Source organism: Staurois parvus, unplaced genomic scaffold (assembly GCF_062004578.1).
Source record: "Staurois parvus isolate SC_StPar_1 unplaced genomic scaffold, SC_StPar_1.0 ptg000560l, whole genome shotgun sequence".
Lineage (NCBI taxonomy): Eukaryota > Metazoa > Chordata > Amphibia > Anura > Ranidae > Staurois > Staurois parvus.
The window spans coordinates 695,731-718,540 of record NW_028318356.1 but is presented as its reverse complement, the minus strand read 5'-3'; the positions used below and the strand labels follow the sequence as shown (position 1 = coordinate 718,540).

At 42.1% G+C, this 22,810-nt stretch overlaps 1 protein-coding gene across 2 annotated transcripts in view; it reads left to right on the top strand.

Moving 5' to 3' along the window:
• Positions 1–9,321: 9,321 nt before the first annotated feature.
• Positions 9,322–22,810, top strand: part of LOC149450906 (uncharacterized) — a 77,243-nt gene continuing 63,754 nt past the window's right edge. For both annotated transcript variants that reach the window (XM_089691283.1, XM_089691282.1), the window contains exon 1: positions 9,322–9,409. In XM_089691283.1, coding sequence (XP_089547409.1) covers positions 9,404–9,409 — 6 coding nt within the window. In that variant the 5' untranslated portion in view covers positions 9,322–9,403. The remainder of the gene's footprint in view (positions 9,410–22,810) is intronic.

Here is a 22,810-nt window from a genome sequence, read left to right as displayed (position 1 = left end):
TACGTGAAAGTTATAGCGTTTACAAATGGCGGGAAAGATACTCGGATTTTTTATTTTTTTTTATACTAATAATGGCAGCGATCAGCGACTTATGGCTGCGATCAGTGACTTATGGCGGTGATCAGCGACTTATGGAAGGACTGTGGGACTGACATTTTGACACTGGGGGGGAACTGACTTGAGGTCACTGACATCCCCAGTGACACCAATACAGTGATCAGTGCAAAATAAAAACACTGACACTATACTAATGGCACTGGGGAGGAAGGGGTTAACTTTTTTATTCACTGAAAGGGTGAACTGTGTGAGGGGAGTGTTTTACTAGGGGGCGGGGGTGTGTACTGCACGGGGACACGCTGATCGGGAGAGATAAACTCTTCTCTCCCGGTCAGTGTGTCAGGAGCTGTCAGGGAACTGACAGAAAGCAGAGCTACTGCAGCCTTGCTCTCTGTCAGTGATTGCCGCTAATCAGCGGGACACAGCCGGTAATGACCGGCTGTGACCCAGCGACTGACACCCGTGGCCGGGATTGGCGGTGCAGGTAGGGTGGCGGCGCGCCTTGTGCACGCCCCCTACCTGTTTTGCAAAAGCGCGTTTTAAAAGGTGCTTTTGCCCAGCCGTGCCGCCCTGCCGCCGTATTTCTACAGCGTGAGAAAAGTGTAACCGATAACTGGAAACTACATTTACCCGGTATTCTGCTGTGTCATTGGATCACGTGGTAAAAGGCCGCTGTGATTGGCCTTTTACCACATCACGTGATCAGCTGTGTCCTTAGGACACAGAGATCATGGAGGTCGCCGGGTGCGTGCCCCCGGGGGTGAAGGGGAGGGCACTTTCTGGGAGGACGTCATATGACAAGTGGTTAAATGCAGATACTGCAGACTGCATCTTTGCCATACCTCGCACTCAGATTAACAATAATCCTGTAACACAGGCTATTTATCATAGAAGAGATATGCAATGTCACTTCTAAAATAAAAGTATGCTAGTGAAGTGTCTGGTCATAGGAGGCGGGACAGACCAGGAGTGCAGTGACCATCCAATGGATCAGACCAAGAGTCTGGGTCTCCTGGGGCCAAACAGTGCAGTGAGCAGCAGTGTGATTATGTGTCCCCTGCCTTTACTATAAACTACAGAGGGGATTGTACAAGACCAGTGCCTGAGGGGATAGAAGGCATATCAGCCACCGGTCTTGTGTACAGGATATGAGGGGGCAGAGGGCTCTTCACTGAACAAAGAAAGCTGGATAACTGACAGGCAAGAGAACTGTGCACTGTAAGACCAACAGGTTATTTACCACTTGCCCTCCTGAGGATTTACCCCCCCCCCCCCTCCCCTTCCTGATCAGGCCATTTTTTGAATTACAGCACTGCGTTTCTTTAACTGACAATTGCGCAGTCATGCAACGCTGCACCCAAATTAAATTTACATCTTTTTTCCCCACAAATTGAGCTTTTTTCAGTGGTATTTAATCGCTTGTGCATTTTTAATTTTTTATGCTATAAGCAAAGAAAGACCGAAAATTTTGAGAAAAAAAAACAATATTTTGGACTTTTTGCTATTAAACATGTCCAGTAAAAAAAATAAAAAAAATCTACTTTCGTCATAATATTCTGCAGGCCTAGGAAAGGCTGGCCCCAGCCTGGTGTCTATGGACAATCCAGGAACCTTGGCCCTGCAGAATGCACGTTCCACTGAGTCCATGGACTTGCTTCATATTTCTACATCACACCAGCATTACAGTGTAAATAGGGCACATAAGAGGCACGGAGGAGCTCAGCTATGAGGAAAGATTAGAGGAATTGAATTTATTCTCTCTTGAGAAGAGGAGATTAAGGGCGGATATGATCAACATGTATAAATACATCAGTGGTTCATATAGTGAACTCGGTGTAGAGCTATTCACCCTGAGGTCATCACAGAGGATGTGAGGGGCACTCTTTACGTCTGGAGGAAAAGGAATTTAATCTCCAAACACGGAAAGGTTTCTTCACAGTGAGAGCTGTGAAATTGTGGAATAGACTCCCTCAAGAGTTGGTTCTGTCCAGCTCAGTGGATTGCTTTAAAAAAGGCCTGGATTCTTTCCTAGATACACAGAATATAACTGGATGCTAACATTTATATGTAAAGTTGATTAAGGAAATATCCGATTGCCTCTCGGGGGATCAGGAAGGAATTTTTTCCCCTGCAGGAGAAAATTGGATCATGCTTTGATGGGTTTTTTGCGTTCCTCTGGATCAACTGTGGGTATAAGATTAAAACTTTTTTTTTTAATGGTTGAACTGGATGGACTTTTGTCTTTTTTGAGCCAGACTAACTATGCAACTATGTAACATAGAAAACACATGACCTGCATTTAACCAGTGTGTTAAATTAACCAGTGTGTACATAGTGTGAGTAAGCTCTCGCTTTTTTTTGTGAATAGTCTAAACTCCTTCAGTAAATCCGGCCCTATATGTTTGTTGAAGGAATCTATTCCAATAATTTAATGGCCTGTTGTAATAAAAAATAAATACCATGCACATAATCCAATTAATTTTTTAAGAATTTATTGTAGCCAAAGCTATACTATCAATGCTTGAGGAAAGTGTAAATTGTAAATAACATGCATTGATCCAGGAGCTGACATATACAGTACTTCCTGAAATTTAATTATTTGTAACCCTGCAAAAAGCCTATTTTAGGTGCTCAATTAAAATCTACATTTTAAATAACAGACTTATCCAGGAGGTGACATACACATCCTGAGATTTAAGTAACTGTAACTCAGCAAAGTTTTAAAAATGTTTTTTTTCCTGGAATATTTCTTTATCATTTTGATCTGCTTTGATGGCCATGTGATGTGTGGACTATGAGGAATTAGGAGGGGCTTAAAAAATGCAGGCAGTATGTTAGGTGCATTGCTCTCATTTTACACCACTAGATGTCCCCTCCTGTCCTACATTCCTTAATTGGAATCGCTTGCACAGGAAGTTTGCTCAAAAAAATTAAAGGAACACTTTGAAAACACATCAGATCTCAATGGGCAAAGATATCATGCTGGACATCTATACTGATATGGATTGGGTAATGTGTTAGGAACATAAGGATGCCCCATCGTTTGATGGAAATGAAAATGATCAACCTACAGAGGACTGAATTCAAAGACACCCCGAAAATCAAAGTGAAAAAATTATGCAGCAGGCCAGTCCATTTTGCTGCAATTTGATTGCAGCACTCAAAATGGTCCTCAGTAGTTTGTATGGCCCACACGTGTCTGTATGCATGCCTGACAACGTCGGGGCATGCTCCTAATGAGATGGTGTCGTGGGTTATTTCCTCCCAGATCAGGACCAGGGCATCACTGAGCTCATGGACAGTCTGAGGTGCAACCTGGCGGCGTTGGATGGCCCAAAATATGATATACCAGAGGTGTTCTATTGGATTTAGGTCAGGCGAGCATGGGGGTCATTCAGTGGTATCAATTCCTTCATCCTCCAGGAATTGCCTGCATACTCTCATTACATGAGGCTGGGCATTGTTGTGCACCAGGAGGAACCGAGGACCCACTGCACCAGTGTAGGGTCTAACAATGGGTCCAAGGATTTCATCCCGATACCTAATGGCAGTCAAGGTGCCATTGTCTAGCCCACTGTTTCTCAACCTTTTTCCAGTCGGGGTGCCTTTGAAAAGTATTTTCAGTCATGAGGCACCCCTGTCCTAGGCTTGGTTCACGTTACTGTGTGTCGTGGAACACACGCAAAATCACGGTTATTCCTGACACGCAGACAAATGCTTTGTTCTTTAGGGGTACCCCCATACATTGGCAAATGAGGGGTGTTTATGGTGTGGTGCAATTTTAAAACTAAGGTCAGAGATGACTTTCCCTGCATTTCTGTGGGTAAGGCAGCCCATTGAAATGAATGGGCTGCCCTACACACAGCCACACAGATGTGAACCAAGGGCCTGTTCACCTGTGAGGTTGAAGGGCGGTAAAACCACGCAGTTCAGCTGTTTTTACCACTCCCAACTGCTCCAACTTTAGCTGCAGAAACAGCAGCTGGGGGTATACACATGCTGTTGCCGCAGCTGGAAGTATACCTCCAGGTGAATGGAGTTGAACTACGACCACCCCGCAACTGTGTGCACACAGTTGTGGTGTGGTGATTGATGCTACTTTTTAGGGGGCTAAACCAGGTGGTGAGGAGGCAACATATTGCCTCTTTACCACCTGTCAAATGCCTCTGAAAAGCGATCTGAGCGTGGATTGCTTTTCAGAGGAGCAGCAGTCCTTGCTCCTATTATGAACAAATCCTAAAAAAGCAGTTCTGATAGGACAGGAATAGGGGGTTAAGATTAAAAGTAAAATACATATACACACATATAAAAACACGCACATACAAACACATGTACACACACAGACACACACACGTACGTACACACAGATACATATACACACATACACATGCACACATTCACGTACATACACAGGCACATGTATACAGTCCAGTGAAAAGTTACAGTACCTTAGCTTTCATTACACAGCCGGGCACTGCACTCTAGAGGGAAGCAGAGAGCACAGAAGACACTCCCCTTCCCTTTGCTTTCACTTTGCTGAGCGGTCTGATGGCTCCCAGTGCCGGCGTACAGTGCGGCTGGGGATCGGGAACTCAGGCTCAAGTGACAGCCATTCTCCCCACAGCACCCCTGAAGACCTCTGGTGGCACCCCGGGGTGCCGCGACACCCCAGTTGAGAAAGGCTGATGTAGAGGGTGGATAGGGAGCTGCCCCTGGTAGATGGTCTCATCAGTGAATGTAACAATACAGTGCATAAAATAGAAACCACAGGGGCAGTGGTTTGCTCTAAGTGTAGTATTAACTAGAAAATCTATAATTTCTGGGGAAATTGTCTGAAGTGTTCTTTCCTCCACCAGTAGTCTGCAACTGGAGTGGGTGGAGTAGCTTTTGTCACTCAGCTGCTTGCTCACACACCTGGGTTCCTATGGCAACTCACTCTACAGCAAGGGCAGAGGAGTGGTTAAAAACAAACTGCTCCAACTTGCTCACTTCACTGGCGGTTGCCATCTGCAAACGGTTGTAGTTTTAAAACTATAAATCCTACAGTGAAGAGCTTTATATTGTGAGAATCACAAGTCCCAGACCTACATTTTGATGCATAGTATGTCTCTGAAATATTAAAAATGAAGGCACAGTCGCAGTTTAGAATTTGCCCTTCAAATTTCAGGTGTCTAGAGTGGATTTTCAATGCATGTCAATGGGCAGCGTGAGTTGCAAACAAATGGTCATATTGTGAAAACTATCAGGACTAGTGGCAGCAGGGATAGCTGAACGTTTTGATATAAGATTAGTGTAGGTGGGCTTGAAAATGAGGGAGTGATGGCAGTTTAGAAATCATGTCCTGATGTTTCAGCTCCCACTCTAGTTTTGAACATTGCGCCATTCATTCCTATGGCACCAATTTCACCACAAAAACTGCAATATTTCGTGAACCATTCGGCGAAACGTTCCACAAATAATAGCACACCAATCGGGAACAATCCGCACGTCTATGTCTAAGTAGTGTAAAAACTGCGGGAGGAGTTAGGGTGGTAAATTTGGCTATAATAAGAATAAGAATATATATGTGAGATAACAATCAGTGGTCTTGCCATGCAAGAACACTTAATTATTAAATCAAAGGATAAACATAAGAAAGCACTCACATTTAGTAAGTAAAACAACAGGCAAAGCATCCAACACTTCAAGCCAGTGGCATCATATTGTGGGTTCCAATGGATAGTCAGTCTGGCCAGTGATCTTGCTTTCTGCTCTCTACAGTGGTCTGAAAACATACAAACCAATCTAAGTTCCTCCTGGTTTTCATTCTGAGAGACTATAGTGCTTTTTAGCACACTTATCCACCTATGACCATCCAGGACTGACTTGGACACCATGTCTATTTATTCCAGGTACTTATATAGCACCGTCAATTTACGCAGCGCTTTACATATATATTGTACATTCACATCAGTCCCTAACCCTCAAGGGGCATACAATTTAAGGTACTATGTGAGTGTATCTCTTAAGTTTTTGTACATTGACTTTTAATAATGCTACACTGAGAGCAGTGTGCTTCCTCTCTCTCCTCTTTCTTATTATATATCAATCAGAGTATTCTTAAGAAGCTGCCATCCATTGATGTTTCCACTGAACATATTAATACACCGTGTTTTATCCATGCAAATGCACTACTTATCATCCAGTTTTTCTATTGTTTTTCCGATCAGTACTACATTTAGACAGTGGTGCTCTCTCTCCTCCTTCCTGTTTTCCATGTTTAGATGGCGGGAATACTCCAGAACTCACTGACACTGTAACAATGTGTTTCCCCTAGTGGTGCACCGAAATGAAAATTCTGGCGCCGAAAACAAAAACGAAAATTCAAAATGCACTTGGCCGAAAACAGAAACCGAAACACGCAGTTTTTAAAAATGAACATATATTTTTTGGAAAAAATACACTTCAATTAAAAAAAACAAAAAAAAACAATATATACCCCATTTTTTTTGTAAAATATGAAAGAGGATGTTACGGCAAGTAAATAGATACCCAACATGTCACGCTTTAAAATTGCGCACGCTCGTGGAATGGAGTGAAACTGCGGTACTTAAAAATCTCCATGGGTGCCAATTTAAAAATTTCTACAGGTTAGCAGTGTAAAGTTACAGAGGCGGTCTAATATGAGAATTAAGAAATGCAGCGCTCTTAAAAAATGAAAAATGGTAATAATAAACACAGTCCAGTAAAAAACAGTGCTCCTTGTTTCCCAGTGTAAATGGTAAAATTTCGCACTAACCAGAACGCGCATAGGTAATGCGCATATGTGTATATATATCCTGAAGATCCTCTCTCCACTTGAGTCTGGTCAGGTATATGGCTGGGAAAGATGGAAATCCTACGCCCTCATGTGGTGAGAAGTGATTCAGCAGGTCAGAGCAATAGCGATCGAAGTAAGCCTCCAAAGGAACTGGCACAGGAATCCCCAGGGCTTTCTTCAGAGCTTGTGCATCTCCATCTCCAAGATGGATGCCAGCTCATGGAGATGCACAAGCTCTGAAGAAAGCCCTGAGGATTCCTGTGCCAGTTCCTTTGGAGGCTTACTTCGATCGCTATTGCTCTGACCTGCTGAATCACTTCTCACCACATGAGGGCGTAGGATTTCCATCTTTCCCAGCCATATACCTGACCAGACTCAAGTGGAGAGAGGATCTTCAGGATATATATATACACATATGCGCATTACCTATGCGCGTTCTGGTTAGTGCGAAATTTTACCATTTACACTGGGAAACAAGGAGCACTGTTTTTTACTGGACTGTGTTTATTATTACCATTTTTCATTTTTTAAGAGAGCTGCATTTCTTTATTTATGCATTTTGGGACTTTTATGTGTTTTCCTATATGTTCAGCTGCTTTGCATTGTATATGAGCGCTTACTATATTATTATTATTTCTAATATGAGAATTATTGCTCTTGCTCTGACGTTAGTGGCGATACCAAACGTGTGTGGTTTGAACACCATTTACATATGTGCAAGCACAGGGGGACGGGGGCACTTTAAACTTTTTTTTTAATTATTTATTTAATTTTTTGTTTGTTTTTTTTGCACTGTCCCTTTAAAAAAAATTTTTTATCACTTTTATTCTTATCACAAGAAATGCATGCATCCCTTGTAATAGAAATAATTAGTGACAGGTCCTCTTTATGGAGAGATATGGGGTCAATAAACCCCACATCTTTCCTCTGCAATGTAAAGCATTGGATCAAAAAAAAAGCATTAATCTAGTGCTTTAAAACATTTTTAAAAAGTCCAGAACCGGAAGTGACATTGTTCCAGTCCTCCAAGGGCATAGAGATGAGTGGAGGCCATCTTTCCTTCACTCATCTCTATGCTCAGCGCCATTCGATGGTTTCTCAAGTAAGGCTGAGAACTACTGAGCGATGGCAGCGGTGGGCAGCGGGGTTTTTTCAGCTGTATCTGTGCTTTTTTCGTCTGGATCGGTTCTGGACACCTTCTATAGATTGGACATTTATTTCACCTTTTAGGACACGTTAATATTTTTGTGTTTTGTTTTTTTTGTTCATGTTGATTGGTGGATTATCCACTGTTTATTTATGTTTGTGGATATACGGAGAGTGTGAGGCACTGTTTGGCGTCACTTATTTCTATGCTTATTCAGAACCCCCATTTGGGGTTAGGAATCACTTCATTATTTATAGGCACTATAGCCTATTCTTGCTGTTCACTTATCCCCAGTAGGGGGGTAACAATTAGTGTACATTTAGTGATTTACAGGCAGTGAGCCTGATTTCTTTCTTTTTTCACAATTACCACAATTTGTGGTTTCACGGATTCACTTCGTTTGTCCCTTAGGGGGATCACTGCTATTGTTCTCATTCACCAGTTATTCTTGAGCATGTAGGTATACATGCATTTATAATCTGATTCCTCTTCCCTTTTTGTATGTTTACCACAAGGAGTGGTTTCACTGATTCACTTTGTTTCTTATCCCTTAGTGAGATCACTGCCATTTCTTTCACACCAGTTGATTTTGGACATGTAAAGTATACATGCGTTTCTGTCACCACATTATATGTATTTACTGGTGTTGTGTAATAGGTGCATATTCAGTATCCCGACATTCATTATATGTATGTGTATTTAATTATTGTATTTATATATTTTTTATGTTCATTTAACCCATTTAGGAGAGGCAGTGTAGATGTTTAGTTTGAGGTTTATGTCACTTATGCTGTTAATATAGTCACTGGGTATTAATAGGGGGATATTGTTCACTAATTTATTTACTGTTCGCCACTTATTCACATTGGGATTTACATATAGTTTAGTCATTAGTGCAGCACCACACTTTACACAAAAAGGTAACAGTAACTCATGTCAATATGGACCAATATCTCTGAGGAATGTTTTCAACACCTTGTGGAATCTATGCCACGATTAAGGCAGTTCTGAAGGAAAAGGGGGGAGCAACCTGCTACTAGCAAAGTGTACCTAATAAAGTGGCCGGTAAGTGTTTACTGTATGTATAGTGCTTTGCTGAGTCACTGCATCACTTAGTGAAGTAAATAGTTTGATTGGACCATTTAAACTTAAACTATTTAAACTTCACTAAAAGATGGAGACAGACAAGATGGTCCGTGATAATTATACATGACAAGAAAAAAAAAAAGATAACTATCTGCTTACTGGAGTAAGAAACTCTACAAAGAAAGCCACTTCCTGAAATCCATGCTCCGTGTCTTCCGGCATGTGACAGCTTTCACTTTCACTTTGTTGCAGCGTCTTCCAATGTAAAACCTCTGGCAAGTTTGTCCAAAAACCTAGAGGGAAAGTTAGTCATTATGCAGGTAAGTTTCTCTGCAATAGGATCTGCCAAAGATCCTAGCTGTATTAAGGCTAAGAGCAAGAGGTGCTGGAACTGTTGTTTAAAAACAATTTATTTTCCTAAAGTGATACTAAACAGAGAAGTGTTAATTGCCATAATTCATTCACATAAATCATATATATTGTGCCACTGTATTTTTTTTTTTAACCCTTACTCCTGCAGTGCAGAGAATGCACTATGGTAAAAAATTGTTTAGATTTTAGTATTGCTTTAACCCAGGGGTAGGCAACCTTAAAGAGGTGGAGATCTACCTGAACAACATGGGAGAAGCTCACGGGCCGGTGTCACCTCCTCACACCTGATTTAAAGCTATAATTATTACCGTGTCACAATCATGTGCTTTGCACGGCAATCATGGGTTAAAATCAGGTGGTGAGGATACAACATATCACCTCCTCACCACCTGTTAAACACACTTGGAACACTTTTCAGAGGAGCAGCAATGCCTCCACCTTCACTCAGGTTTGTTCCCGATGCTGCTCTTCTGCAGTTCGGCCATCCTGATTGGCAGGCGCAGGATGCATGTTCAGTTGCCCCAGCATGTAGGCACTGGGACGGAATGTACACTGAGCTGCGCATGCACATTGTATGTTTCTTCTGCAATAAAAAGGCACCCACTTGTCAGTACAGAAAGTTAGGCTCCATGTACACTGAAACGATTTTTCACTGGCGGCAGAAAAACGATAAAAGCAACAAAAACACATGTAAACGTGGTACCGCAATTATGTGTGTTTGCCACGTTTTGAATTTCATTGGCCAGAGTACTTGCCATTGAAATTAATAAATGCCCAAGTGCTAAACGCGGTTAGCATTTAAGCCTTTTACATGCGTTTTTGCTGTATTTAGCGTTTTTTGGCCAAAACGTTTCTGAGCATGCTTCTTCTGTGTTCAGGAGAGGGACATTTACCTGGCCCTAAACTCTGCTGCTGTTAAACTCTGATAAAAGTCTATGTGTGCATGGACATATAGGCTTTTATTGAGTTGAGGTCAGGGGCTTTGGCAAAAAAAAAAAAAAAACACCAAAAGCTCCTGAACTCACGTTTATGAGCAGCAATGTGCATGAGGCCTTAGGCTGCTTTCACACTGATCCTTTTTTCTTCTGCGTTTGTGTTAAAAAAGTGGAAGAAAAACATGTGAACTTGTATTCCTATGGAACTCTTCACACTGGTCCGATGTGGATCTGGTGCGTTTTTTAAAGTCCTGCTTGCTGTAATTTTGGTAAAAAAAAAAAATGCACCAAAAACTTACCTCCGCTCCTTGAAATCAATGGAAAACGCTGCAAAAACCTGCGTTGTGTTTTTTGATTTCTTTAAAAAAAAAAACGCACCACAAATGCATTAAAAAAGTTCACTTTTCTGTGCAGATCAATATGAAAGTAGCCCTACTGGTGAGAGCTCGGTCAGTGTGCTGGTTGTGTGCACTGTGCATGCACAACCTCAGATTGCCATGGACGCAGATGTGCAGTGGATGGGTGTTAAAGCCCACCTTTCTTGCTACTGCATATATAGTATGCATTATGTGGTCACAAGAGATTAACACTAAACTCTACGTGGGTTTAAAAAAAACTGTAATTAAATACAGTTATATTAAAGTAGAACTATAGGAAAAAACTTTTTCTTGATTTTTTGGATACAGCGAGGGAGGGTTGTAACCCCTGTAAGGTTTATTTTTGCCATCTGTGTCCCATTGGGGAGTTTTACCATCACTTCCTGTCCCATATGTAAACAGGAAGTGAGAGGAACCCTTGCAAATTAAGGGAATCTCTTGGGGACCCCAGGTCGCCAGAACTAGTGTCCCCATTGGAAGGTTTCCACTCTATTACTTTTTTGGAGACAACCCAAAAATTTGGGATTTTCCTTAGCTTTCACTTTCAAAGATAATGGTAAACAGGATAGATAGAGTCTCTTGCCCTTCAGAGGATTTACCTCCCCTTCCTGACCAGGCCATTTTTTGCTTTACGGCACTGCGTTACTTTAACTGACAATTGCAAGGTCATGCAATGCCTCACCCAAAAGAAATTTATGTCCTTTTTTCCCCACGAATTTAGCTTTCTAGCAGTGGTATTTATTTTTTGTGCTATTAAAAAAAAAATAGACCAACAATTTTGAGAAAAAAAATGATATTTTTGACTTTTGCTATTACCGTATTTTCCGGCGTATAAGACGACTGGGAGTATAAGACGACCCCCTGCTTTTCCTGTTAAAATATAGGGTTTGAGCTATACTCGCCGTATAAGACTACCCCTCTTCCAACGCACACCAAATAAAAATGAAAAAACATCAGATTTGATTTCAATATGGTATGCTATTTCAGTATGGTATTCCAATGATGGGGTGCTATTCTTCCCACTGACACCAATGATGAGGCACTACTCCTCCCACTGACACCAATGATGGGGCACTATTTCATCCACTGACACCAATGATGGGGCATTATTCCTCCCACTGACACCAATGATGGGGCACTATTCCTCCCACTGATACCAATGATGGGACACTATTCCTCCCACTGACACCAATGATGGTGCCCCATCATTAGTGTCAGTGTGTGAGGAATAGTGCCCCATCATTAGTCAGTGGGAGGAATAGTGCCCCATCATTGGTGTCAGTGGGAAGAATCGTGCCCCATCATTGGTGTCAGTGGGAGGAATAGTGTCCCATCATTGGTGTCAGTGGGAGGAATAGTGTCCCATCATTGGTGTCAGTGGGAGGAATAGTGCTCCATCATTGGTGTCAGTGGGAGGAATAGCGGCCCATCATTGGTATCAGTGGGAGGAATAGCACCCCATCATTGGTGTCAGTGGGAGGAATAGCACCCCATCATTGGTGTCAGTGGGAGGAATAGCGCCCCATCATTGGTATCAGTGGCAGGCTGCGCCTCCTCGCCGGTGATTGGTCGCCTGTGTGCCTTTCCAGTGCTGGCGCCCAATCACCGGTGAGGAGGCGGAGCCGAGCGGCCGCGTGACCATCGAGCGGCCGAACTGAAAGAAGGAGCAACCGTGCTTCCTGGACCGGATCGTCGTGGGACCGGAGCCAGGTAAGGTACAGCAGCCCCTCTGCTCACCCCTGTACTTAGTGTCCGTTGGAGGAAAAAGTGCCGCCCTGACACCGGCTCGCACCGGCGTATAAGACGACCCCCGACTTTTCAGAAGATTTTCAGGGGTTGAAAAGTCGTCTTATACGCCAGAAAATACGGTAAATATGTCCAGTAAAAAATTTAAAAAATCTAATTTCGTCATAAATTTATGCCAAAATGTATTCTGCTACATGTCTTTGCTAAAAAAAATCCCAATACATAAAAACGTAAATGAATTGGTTTTCGTGAAAGTTATATACTGGGATTTAAAAATTTTTTTTTTCACTATTAAAGGCAGCGATCAGTGACTTATAGTGGGACTGCGGCGGACATTCTAACACTGGCACTGGGGGGAACTGACTTGGTGTCACGGTGTATATATATATACACAGTGGAGATCGAAAGTTTGGGCACCCCAGCTAAAAATTTGTATTAATGTGCATAAAGAAGCCAAGGAAAGATGGAAAAATCTCCAAAAGGCATCAAATTACAGATTAGACATTCTTATAATATGTCAACAAAAGTTAGATTTTATTTCCATCATTTACACTTTCAAAATAACAGAAAACAAAAAAATGGTGTCTGCAACAGTTTGGGCACCCTGCAGAATTTATAGCATGCACTGCCCCCTTTGCCAAGCTGAGACCTGCCAGTGTCATGGATTGTTCTCAATCATCGTCTGGGAAGACCAGGTGATGTCAATCTCAAAGGTTTTAAATGCCCAGAGTCATCTGACCTTGCCCCAACAAATAGTTGACGCTCACAAAGCTGGAGAAGGCTATAAGAAGATAGCAAAGCATTTTCAGATGTCAATATCCTCTGTTCGGAATGTAATTAAGAAATGGCAGTCATCAGGAACAGTGGAAGTTAAAGCAAGATCTGGAAGACCAAGAAAAATATCAGACAGAACAGCTCGCAGGATTGTGAGAAAAACAATTCAAAACCCACGTTTGACTGCACGATCCCTCCAGAAAGATCTGGCAGACACTGGAGTTGTGGTACACTATTCCACTATAAAGAGATACTTGTACAAATATGGTCTTCATGGAAGAGTCATCAGAAGAAAACCTCTTCTACGTCCTCACCACAAAAATCATCTATGCATGCGTGAGATGCGCTGCACTTTGTGAATGGCCCTGTAGTCTTCTGGGACCTGTCATGTGTCCCAGAAGACTACAAGGAGGGAGGGAGGACAACTTCCACTTCCAGTCGCCTAGGCGATCGCAGCGGACGTAGGAGCAGATACCTGTCAAATTCGGGTACCCACTCCCCAAAGGTGCCAATCCTTAATGGGGAGCGGGGGGCAAAGCATTAAAGCGGAAGTTCCCCTTTTGGGTTGAACTCCGCTTTAAATAAAATTTGTATAAATGCCTGATTCCGCTTTTTGTAATTCTCTGTATAACAGCACTCAGACTAAGAAAGGGAGAGGAAGGACCTGGGACCAATTAGGTGTCCTGCATTCAAGTGTGTTGTCAAGGAATAAACAGGAAAAGGGAGCATGGAGATCCATAGGGATGACCTCATCTCCCTGGTCCTGCTCCTATTTACATAAGCGAGATGTTAAAGCGGTCCTTTACCACCAACAATAAAAAAAAAACCCTGATCTTATCAGCTCTGTATGCTGACAAAAAAAAACATCTTGCCCTCATGAGTAAAGCAAAACCTTTTTTTCTTTTGCTTACTTTTTCTTTTACTATAGCCTGCCCCTACCCCCCCCCCGACCCCCAGCATTCTGTGAAACCATCTCCTGAGTGCAGGACACTAGTTGGCTCAGCTTTTCTCCCTTTGGGGAGAGACAACTGCAATTCATTCGAGGATCAACCTTCGGCCAAGCTACTTAGGTTTCCCAATTAGGCTGAAGTTCCTCCATGGTGTTTTAGTCTCCATTCTTTACCCAGCTTCTTCCGGGTGCAGGGCTTCAGCTGTTTTTATTGTCCTTTTTTTTTTCTTTCCCCCTTATTTCCTTCCGCCTCCTCCCCCTCATCTCCTCCCAGTCCTATCCTTTGGGATTCCTCCTGGTCTCCCAGTTTTGAGTCTTTTTTTTAATCCATTTTCAGCTGTTTGGATGGTTTTTGTGTAGAAGTCTGATAAAAATGTGATATAGAGAATATTGTAATGATTTGTGAAAATTCATGAACATCCTGCACAATAATCAGCTTTTAACATAAATAGACTAGAAGATTTTTTTGGTTTTATATATTTATGAAAAATAAGTTGGTTTTAATGTGGGGGAGATATATGAGTATATCGGAATTGTTGGGCAATGATTGGAATTTAATTAATGAGATGTTAGCATACCTGTAGGTATATCTTATCCTCCCCTGTCTATGTTCTATGAATAAAGAAGTATTGCCAGAATTGAAATACTGAATTCCCCAGGGACCCCAGTGCACTTGACAAACAGACAAAAATTCTCAGCACACTTACCAGATAGCCTAAAAAAAACCCTAATTGACTCTAACAATTCACATTATATTATAAACAGAGTGTTTAGTTGCATACATATGGAAAAATATGTGGAAGCTGTAGTGCCTACGCCAAGGCTTCTCTGTATACTGCGATCCTAGCTTCATATTTTTGAGAGTCTCAAAGTTGGTGTGTATATATAGCAGTGGATAAATTAAAGGCAGGTTTGCCTGGTGAGCCCCAATGAACATGGTCCAATTATAATGTGTGCAGTGTTTTTTCATTAGGTTTTCATTTTTAATGCTGTCAGTGCAGGGCTAAGACAAGGGGTGGGCGGGAGGGGCAGCTGCCCTGGGCGCAATGGTTTACTGTAGGGGTGGGGGCACCTTCCTCCTGTTCTCCTCAAGGCTGAGAGGAGTAGTAGAGCAGCGATTTTGACGAGTAACTGCTGGGCATAGGATGTATGCTTGCACATCCTGAACGGGGAAGGGGGAGCACAGTTTGCCATCTTTTCCCTGGGTGCTGTCTGACCGTGTCCCAGCACTCTGTCAGTGCCCAATGTTTGGCCATTCCTATATGGGAGGTACAGCCAACACTGAAGCCACTGCTCTCTTCATTCTCCAGCCGCCATAAAATTATGAAGCCCCTTGCCTCCTTTGCAATCTTCATTTTTAATAGTGTCCCAGGATCTGGGACTATAATATTGGTAAGTATGAGACAGCAAAAAAAAAAAACAAAACAAAACCCTGACAGTGATGTTAACTATTCCCTACTCAAACCAAACCAAAAAAAAGTGTTGTTTCAGATATACCTTAAAACTGTATAAACCCCTTTATCCGGTCCCAGGGATTTTTTTAAGGACATGTGACAGACTGTCTAATACTTGCTACTTTATTTTTCCCTCAGCCTTGCCGATCTTAATTTTGTTTTTGGGGGACAGATAGTGCTTTTTTGAAAAGAAATAATAATTACAATAATAACAATTTTTTTTGGCTGGAATTAAACACCAATTTTTTAAACTTGGGGAAAATATAGTGTGTAGAAGCAATGTTGTATATTCTTATTCTATATATAATGTATTTTTCCCACATAAAATATGATAACAAAATGACGTCAACCCAGCAAAGACCATAATGCAACAGTGCGCTAGCTGAACAGTGGGTGTGGCTAATCTAGAATGCTCATGCAGCGCTGTCAACTATCCCAGGACATCACTTCCTATGGAAACACAATGCCAAAGCTTTGCAATTACAGTCTCTGCTACAGTGCGCACCTATAGAGCTGTCTGTATCATGAGCAACAACCTAGAAGGTGATTGGTCCAGCTCCTGTCCTTAGTGCTGGACCCCATAGTGCTGGACCCCATATGTGACTTCCGGGCAGCAGTTCCAGCATTAAGGGATAAGTTCACCTTTTCCGGCAGAATTTCATTTTCATAATAAAAAGAAAACTTTTCCAAAGCTATTTCTGGACCAGCCATCGCAATGTGCTATCTGTCATTTACCTTATCCAAAAAAAAAGTAAAACTTGGCAGTTTATTTGAATTTTTTTAATGACTTTCAGATTCCATTGTTTTAGTCATGGACTTAATCATCCAGTGCTTATCTGTTCCTGTCCTAATTTATGACGCTAGCTTTGAAATGTGCGCACATTGGAAGACACTCACGCTGACACACAAGTTCAGTCTATGAATACTTCTAGTTTATTATAATGAGAAAGTGAACTTATATATGCAGAATGATGCGAGAGTCATGTGACAACAGCATAAACATTATATTAGTCTTTGATTGGTCACTTTACACGAAAACAATCTCCGTCATGGTATAGGTGTGATCTTCTTCAGTCTTATCTTAAAAAGAGAAAAACATTCTTTTGTCTTCCAAATCACACGATGGGAGGGGGTCTGTTCCTGTGAGCAAATATTTCTTAACCTCCTTAGCGGTTTTCCCGAGTGTAGCTCGGGGTAGAATTTCTATACCAAGAACGGTAACCCCGAGCTACACTCGGGCTTACCATGCAGCGTTCTCTGGGGGTCCCTGCAGCACTTTCCTTGTCCTTCGCTCCCACGATGGGTCCCCTGCAGCGTCCCCGTCCATCTCCTCCGGCGGATGCCGGCATCTGGCTTCCGTGTTCCGGTCCCTGTGACATCGGAACGTTCGGGCGGCGGAACCGGCGGGAAATTTGAAATTTTTAAAAAATGACATTTTTGCTGTCATTGCTTTTTCACTGCATTTCACATACATTTTGTCCCCACTGCTTTGTCCTGTGCCCTGCCTGCATTTTGACTGTTCTTTCTGCCTGGAAACTTAGAAAAGTCCATGGCGGCCAAAAAGCATCCCTTTACGTCAAAAGCGGTTTTAGAACAGCGATAGTAAATCAGAACCACTTGCAGAATTGAGTGATAATGATTTGTGGGGAAATTCGTCATCAGACACTGAAAACGATTTTGCGACTTTGCTCAGCGATGTGCGAATTTGCCTCTGTATTTCAAATTTCAGTGTTTTTGGTTTGATTATATTATTGAATTAAATTTATTATTATTATATTATTATTTTTTATGATTATTTATTAAATTATAATTTATGATTTCGTGTTTCAAGTTTTATCATATCCGGAATGTTTAATAGACTCTTTTTCGGATAGATTTCAGTGAGTTATTCCTAAAAATTACAGCCTACAATAAAAAACTACATATTTCCATGTAAAAAAATGATACCGCTTTTGGTACAAAATTCCTGACATAATCATACCGCCAGGGAGGTTAAGCAAGGATTTCTTAAAGTACCACAAAGCCCAGCAGGCAGAAAATATTCACACAACATATATATTCAAGTATAAAAGTAAATATTTATAAAACTTATAGAAATAGCGTATATATATATATATATATTCAATAGGTAACGAAAAAGGCATTTTACCAAATCCATCACACCATCACTTCCTGTAGATCATCTCTCAGCATTCACTTCCTGTAGGCCACCTCCCAGAAGCCTTCACTTCCTTTGTGTGTCACAGAAGAGGATGTGATTGGGTGTGTTCACCACTCTGGACTACACCTCCCTCATTACAATACTACCTTCCACCCACTTTCTATACAATCAGATTGTACAAGCTCCTTTAGATCTCCCATCAGCTATGTAATACAAGGGCCTGTCTGATTTGATACAGAATCAATGGATTGTTCAGGTGTGTCCTCCTATTCCATAGTTCTGGTAACTCTAAGGCTAGGTTAACACCTATGCAGGTTGCATTTGAGCCATTTCTGGATAGTGTTTTGGTCACATTTTTGATGCTTTTTTTTTTATATTTCTTGGTGCTAGGCAGATTTAAAACGCATAACGCATCAAAAACCACTACATACTTTCTGCAGCATTTCCATTGAAGTCTATAGAACCAAATGTAGCACACCCTTGGGTGATGCTTGGCTAGATATATAGGGTCAGCTCCCACCTGAATCTGGTGACACCTCCGATTATACCCAGAACACTTCGACACTCTGAGAATATTTTTTATGGGTTTTATTGAAGAAGACAAACCCTGAAAAAGAACTAGCTGATTTAACACTAATGTACATACTGTAAAACACAGATACCACTTTGCATAACACAGTTAGTAAGAAGTCACAATTCACTCGCCAAATTCTCCAAAAACTGACTAGTATCACACTGACTAGGGTGACATATGAGAGGGGCATTGACACATGAAACAATAACTGTTAATGAGATTTAGCAGCTTATTGACATTTGCTATAGCAGTACTATCTAGAGCAGAAATGTCCTACCTAACCACTGGCCAGTGGGATGAAACTTAAAGTCTCTCAACGTTGGGGCCCTTTAATCAATGGAAGAGCGCTCACTCTCTGCATGGGAGAGTATTTGTAAGCCAGAGGTAGTAGGATAGCACTGTCTCCTTTAAGCAGAATCTTCCAGTGAACATTGCAATAGAAGAAAAACAACACTTCAAGAAATCTTTACCATACAGGTGAAATCCTGATATACTGACACTTGCTCAGTATATTCAAAGCAGCAAGCTTCTGTGGGGATTTGGAACTAAAACTGTCAGGGCTCCAGGTGTGACCAGAAGTGTGTGGACTGACACAGGGAAACGCAAGCTTCAGATATGTTATAAATAAGACAATTAAAGACTAACAATACAAACATAAACGCAGTGCACCAAACCCCAAGCTAACACAAACACATACAACAAGGTGAAACAAACCCTAACCTAAACTGATACAGATACACAGGTACATACACATATAGAGCACAACGTAATCAGGCAGGCCGGGTTGATAACTATCGGGCAGGTAGGTACAGGAGGAGCAGGCGGAGAGAATGGTCAGGGTCACAAGCCAGGGATCAAAACAGGAGAAGTCAGCAGAGGTCAGGATCAGGCTGGGTCGGCAACAAGTCAGGCAGAGACAGGAACAGGAACACAGGTTACAAGATACAGGGGCCCATAGAAAAACACACACCAAGGCACAGACTGCAGGTCTGGCCATCCCTTAAATACACCTCTGTAATCAGCTTCAGGTGTTTGGCTGGCTGCAGGGTTGAGTCTCTGATTGCTGAGAGCACCCGCTGGCCTGCCCTGGTACTGCAGCCCACAAGGTAGGTGAGTCCCACCATTACTGGCAAGTCCATTCCTGACAAAAACACACTCTTCAGCCACAGCACAAGTCTTGAGGTGACAATCACCAGTAATATACAGAGACAGAGTTCTCTCATCAATCAGCAGCAGGAATAGCTAATTCTGAGCAGCTTGGGCTTTCCAAGATCTGTGTCACTCTGAGAATTAGAGAGCAGGCTTTTTCATGACCATTCTCTAGAGATGAACAGCAAAATGCAGCAATATCAAAATCCCCTTTCATCACAGAGTACTGTTTCTGGATTGTCCTCTAGATAGCATTAGACAGTAGTAGAAATCCTCTCTCTTTCAGCAGCTCCAGACTTTGAGAGAGACGTGCACTTGAGTTGCTGTAATCCTGAGTGTCAGGCAGGACAATCCTTGATTTGCACTGTCCTCTTGCAACAATTCCTCTGCTACACACTCCCAGCCCAGTTTATGGGTTCCAGCAGCACAGAGAGTGAGCCTCTGTGACTTTACATCAGGAGCCCCTGCTCCATGCGATCCCCTGAAAATGTCTGCCTCCCCACATGTGCTTCTTCTTCCTTTTTCCTCCCTCCTTTCCTCCACAGCCAATCATAAGTCCAGCTGCAACAGTGCTGCTATGTGTGGATCCTTTTCAGCTGTAGCAACAACCAATTAGAGCACAATCCTGCTTTTCTGTTTGTCACTCACAAAGAGAGAAAAGAAAAAAAATGCTTTGCAACTGCTGTTTAAGATTTAAAGCAACCAGCACATCTCTACACAAAAATGCAACTTTTTGCAATCAAAAAAGTCCCTGACCCTTTCCAAAAAATGTGAACATATCCCATAGGAAATCATGTTAAATGGACTGTACTGCGTTTCTGCAAAGTACAAAACGCAGTGGAAAATGCTTAGGTGTGAACCTAGGGTAAAGAAAATTGTACAGAGATTGTACAATCAGATTGCATAGTGCAAGGCCATCTTTATATAAGTACATAGGAGGGAGTGGATGGAGATTAGGCCCCATTCACATCTCCACAGAGGGAAAACTCACATTTCAGCATGTGTTTGTTTTGGAATGTTTTCACTCATCACACATCGGACAGCCCATTCACTTGAATAAGCTGCCCTAACCATGACAATCACATCAGAGAAGCTCCAGAACTTTTTAGGAGCGGAGCACAATGTGTTACAGCAGTTTTTGTAGCGTTTGCCACACTAGGGGTGCCTTTAACATGTAATGACAATACAAACACAATGCACATTTGCAGCGTGTTTCTGAAACACATGGCAAAGCACACATTTTCTGTGCAGTTTGGAATGGAGCTTCATTGTTCCTGAGTAAACAAACCAATTTCACTTTCAGGCCCCGTTCACACTGAGAGTAGTCTGAGCACATGTTTTTTGGCTTGTTTTTCCAGTAACACACATAGGGCAACCCAATTATTTCAATGGACTGCACTACATGTGGTAAAGGAGCTCATGGGACATTTTGGCATGATGTGAGTTGCACATTTTTTTTATTACGAATTTTGCTGCACTTGTCATTTGTGATTTAGAAATTCGACCAACCAAGCCTTTCATTTCACCTCATGTTGCTACAGAAAAGAATTTGTGGCCAAGAATTTTCTTTTCTTTCCAGGTCACAGCTCATGCTCAATATCAATTACATTTCTTGCACGATTCTTTCATCATTGATTAGAAATTAGTGTTTCACAAAATTCCCAACATGCCTGATCACTCAAATTCGATGGTCGCTCAAAAATCGACCGTTGTTGCAGCCCCATAATGGTGCGAACTTCAAACCCAATATTTTTTATAGGTGACGCTTTTAAAGCCCCCTATAGTTATCAGCTTAGCAATACGGGAGTGCTAGAATTATTGCTTTCTTTCTGGCGTGCGCGGTGATATGTAACATATGTATTGCAATTAACGTTTTCACGCATAGGTTCATTTACGTTTGTGCGTACATTTCGGGGTAGGGGGGGGGCCTCAATTTTTTTTCTTGGGGGGGGGGTTATGTGGTAATGGTGGTTGGTTATGGGTGTAACTTTGCAGTTTTTTTTTACAAATATAAATACTTTTTTATTTAACTTTTTTTTCATCACATAGGGGACAAAAATTATTTTTTTCAGACATCCAGAGTCTAAATACCTGCAAGTCTCCTCTGTGCTCCATTGAATATCGCACTACATTACAAACATTCTTTCACAGCTTTGATGGCCAGGAAATCTGTCAACGGGGACCCAGAAGTGACGTCATGCACATCATTTCCAGGTTTGGACAACAAGGGGAGGAGAGTGGAGATAAATCCCCTCTTCTAGCAGGCACCCCACTATGCTAGTCCCCGGCCTGTAGATGGCCAAGCGGAGCCCAGGGTATATAGTGTGGGGGGGGAGGTACGTGCGGAGAGGCCGGGGGATGACACTAGCTCATTGTGTATAAGTAATCGGGTAGCAGCTCAGCCGCCTGAATGCTTCCACCTGACAAGTCCTGCTGCTTGCCCACAGCAGGGCTAAATTAAAAAAAAAACAAAAAAAAACTACATGTTCTGGGTGTTGGGCGATATTAATTGCAAATCCCTGTACATGCCAGCAAGTAATGAAGCTTTCTAAGAAATTCAGCAAGGGCTAAGGTACGGCCTTGTTCTCAAAATCAAAGAGAGCTTTTATTTTTCTGCAACAGAAGTACATTAATGGTGTGAGAACAAAGGACGTCCGATCGGCTGCACTCCAAACAATCCACTGTATTGAACCAAGCAAAAACCAATACAGACAGTGGAAATACAGGGGGGCACTGGCAGGTAAACGCGTTTCATGCTAAAGAAAGCGCTTATTCATTACCCCATTTGTCCTTTGTTCTCATCTATGCAACACATGAGCAGGGCTAGCACCTTCAGGAGAAGTTGTGCTTGGAGATTGGGAGTCTCTCTACCTTGAACAGCAGTAAACATATATGCAAGGTATACTGGTACATAGGGGAGCTAGAATTTAAAAAAAATAAGATGAACTTAGCCTTTAAAAGAGAATTATGCTTTTTTTTAAATCATACTTGCCTAGGTGGATGAAGCATTAATCTGATGCTGAATCTGTCCCCCGACGACTCTAAGGGTGAGAACTGAGCGACCAGGCACTGCTGAATGCCCAGTTCTCTGTGCCATTCTGAGCGGAGAGCTGTGATTGTCAGTTACCACTTTCTGCTCTGAACCCTCGCCCATCGCTCACTGGAGAGCTAAACTGTGGAAGGGGCGGGAGTGGCTGGCTAATCTTCTCTAATCTTTTATTTCATATGCG